Below are 2,400 nucleotides of genomic sequence, written 5' to 3'. Positions count from 1 at the left end.
TTCAAATTTAAAATTATTCTTTAGGCATGAAAAGGATGACTTTCCCACTAAATTAATCTACTAGCTAAGATGGCAGTGGCAGAAACTTTTACAAGGTTGAGAAAATCCACAAAATGGGTAAAGCATCATCTCTATCTCTGAAGGAAGTATATAGTATGCAGTTAAGAAGTGACAGGCTGACAGACTCTGGATCTAAGGAAAGGCTTGACAACATAAGGGTACCAAACTGGGATCAATTAGTCAGAGTAAAAGAGCTAGTGAACTCTTTTCTTTCCTTCAGAGAGGCAAGTTGGCACTGTTACTCAGTAAAAAACAAACCAGTAAAGAAATATGTTACAGCAACATACAGTTTCCAAAACTGTCTTTAAACTGACTGTTTACAATAATTTCTGATTTTTTCCGTTAATCTCTGCAACATAATATTTCATGTATAGTATAAAAACAAATCAACCCCCTATCAGGCATGCAATTCTGTCATTTCAATTTTATATTTTAGTGGTTGGACACTGTGTACCTCTGAGCCACATTTAGGACAAGTAAAATACATATCAGATAAATAGTTACTTTTAATACAGTAGTAACAAAAAACATGGGAACAACCTATGGTATGAGGCATGGTAGGCCATTCACCACATAGTGAACATTCCTTACAGTGAGCTGCTAATGTGTTTTCACTATTGGAAAGACCTGCAATAGGCAAACACCAAGAAGAAACTTTAAGTTTTAGTTTCTGTACATTAATGAGTGGTAGCAGATAGATCAGAAATTCAGCAAAGCCATGCCACAAGAGCTCCCTGTTCATGTATTCAAATCCTACCTGACGGACACTTTGTGGCTTGCAAAAAACTGACCTAATTCCTAGAATGCGTTCTGTAAGTGTTGCAAATGTTCCTTTCTGAAGAAAAATCAGAAAATTTACAAGTCCAAAAAGTTTAAGAAGTCCAGCTCCAAAGTTAATATAATGCTTAATTTTGCAGAAAGATTGCAGTTGACGATTGCTAAATAAATCATAACATCTTTCTTCCAACCATCTTCCACCAACAGTGAAAATAAGATACCATAACTTCTGGTGTTTGCTCAGAGGTTGGTATTTCTCTGTCTGAGATAAGTTATTCTTGTATTGAATATTCAGAATAGCCTGTCCTACAGTTGCATTCTTGGAACAGATAGTGAATCTCCATAATATAAGCCATAAAAATGCTTTTACTTCTGGTTCAAAATGAGCCAACACCCCTGGTTTAAATCCATGAAAACAGCTGGTAAACTGGGACCACACTAGTTGTTCCAGGGCTTTGTTCAGTTCAAGAGCATCAAGTTGACTTATTCTGAGCACAGGATTCACACTGTTTTCATTTCCAATGCTGGATGCCATTTCTTCACAAAAAAACTTTCTAGGAATAAACACAAATAGGTTTTAGTATAATGGAGCATTATTCTTATTAAAGATAACAAAGTTGTAATATACCAGCAGTAAACAAAAAATAACAAAAATGCTTCTTCAGCATGGTATATTAATATGCTATAAATATGCTTCAAGTCCTTTCAGGGAGCATTACATTAACAGTATAAAATTTAATCTCAAAATTATTCAACTATTTCTCACAAACATTTATATTTTGTTACAGAGAAGTGCTTAACACATTCCAGATATTTAGAAAACTCCCCAGAATTTAATACTTTACTGTATAAATTAAAAAAAAAAATATGCTGGGCATAACTGTAATATTCAACAAGACTTTAGAAAATAAGAAACAAGAATTATAAAACTATATGGTGTTTAGGCAGAAATAGGGAAAATGAACATACTAATTAAAATCTAGAAGAGAACAGTGAGGTGCATAGAAAATATTGCCATATGAATACTTCAGTAGCTGCAGCTGAAAGTAAAAATCTTAGAAATACTAACAAATTTAAAGATTACATACAGAAAGAGATGGATGAAAATTAGGGTGGGAATGATAAAATGCGATAAATAAAAGGAGTGATTTGTTTTATTTAGAGAAGAATCATTATATGAGATTAAAGAAATATTCAGCATTCAGACATAAATTATAACACAGTACATCACTGAAGCCTGCATGTATTTTCTGGAGTCTTTTGACAGTTGCAGGATTGTGCTATTTGTTGTATAACAAATTTCCTGGCAAGGTGATTAATATGTACTAGCAACTTCAACAAATGTATACTCTCCTCGTTCAAGCATTACAGAGAAAAATAAAAATACTTTTCAAAATTGCTTGGTTCAGATGTTATAGTAGCTAGAATTCTGTGACTAAGAAAATGCAATAAATTCCAAAATATGGACAATGCCTCAGTAATGCAAAATCGTGGGGTATCTGATTTTTGGTTCCTTTTGTCCATATAAAAAACCCGAAGTGATTTAGAAGGGTTATATTTCAG

General features: G+C 33.2%; 1 protein-coding gene across 1 annotated transcript; it reads right to left on the bottom strand.

Annotated features, from left to right (window-relative positions):
• Positions 1-305: 305 nt before the first annotated feature.
• On the bottom strand, positions 306-1,384 carry PEX2 (peroxisomal biogenesis factor 2). The gene has a single exon (XM_010163618.2). It carries the CDS (start codon positions 1,370-1,372, stop codon positions 458-460), a length of 915 nt encoding a protein of 304 aa, XP_010161920.1. The 5' UTR covers positions 1,373-1,384; the 3' UTR covers positions 306-457.
• Between the last annotated feature and the right edge of the window lie 1,016 nt (positions 1,385-2,400).

This window comes from Antrostomus carolinensis, unplaced genomic scaffold (genome assembly GCF_000700745.2).
Source record: "Antrostomus carolinensis isolate BGI_N321 unplaced genomic scaffold, ASM70074v2 scaffold19502, whole genome shotgun sequence".
Lineage (NCBI taxonomy): Eukaryota > Metazoa > Chordata > Aves > Caprimulgiformes > Caprimulgidae > Antrostomus > Antrostomus carolinensis.
Note: the sequence above shows the minus strand (reverse complement) of the source record. Positions and strands in the feature narration are given on the sequence as shown.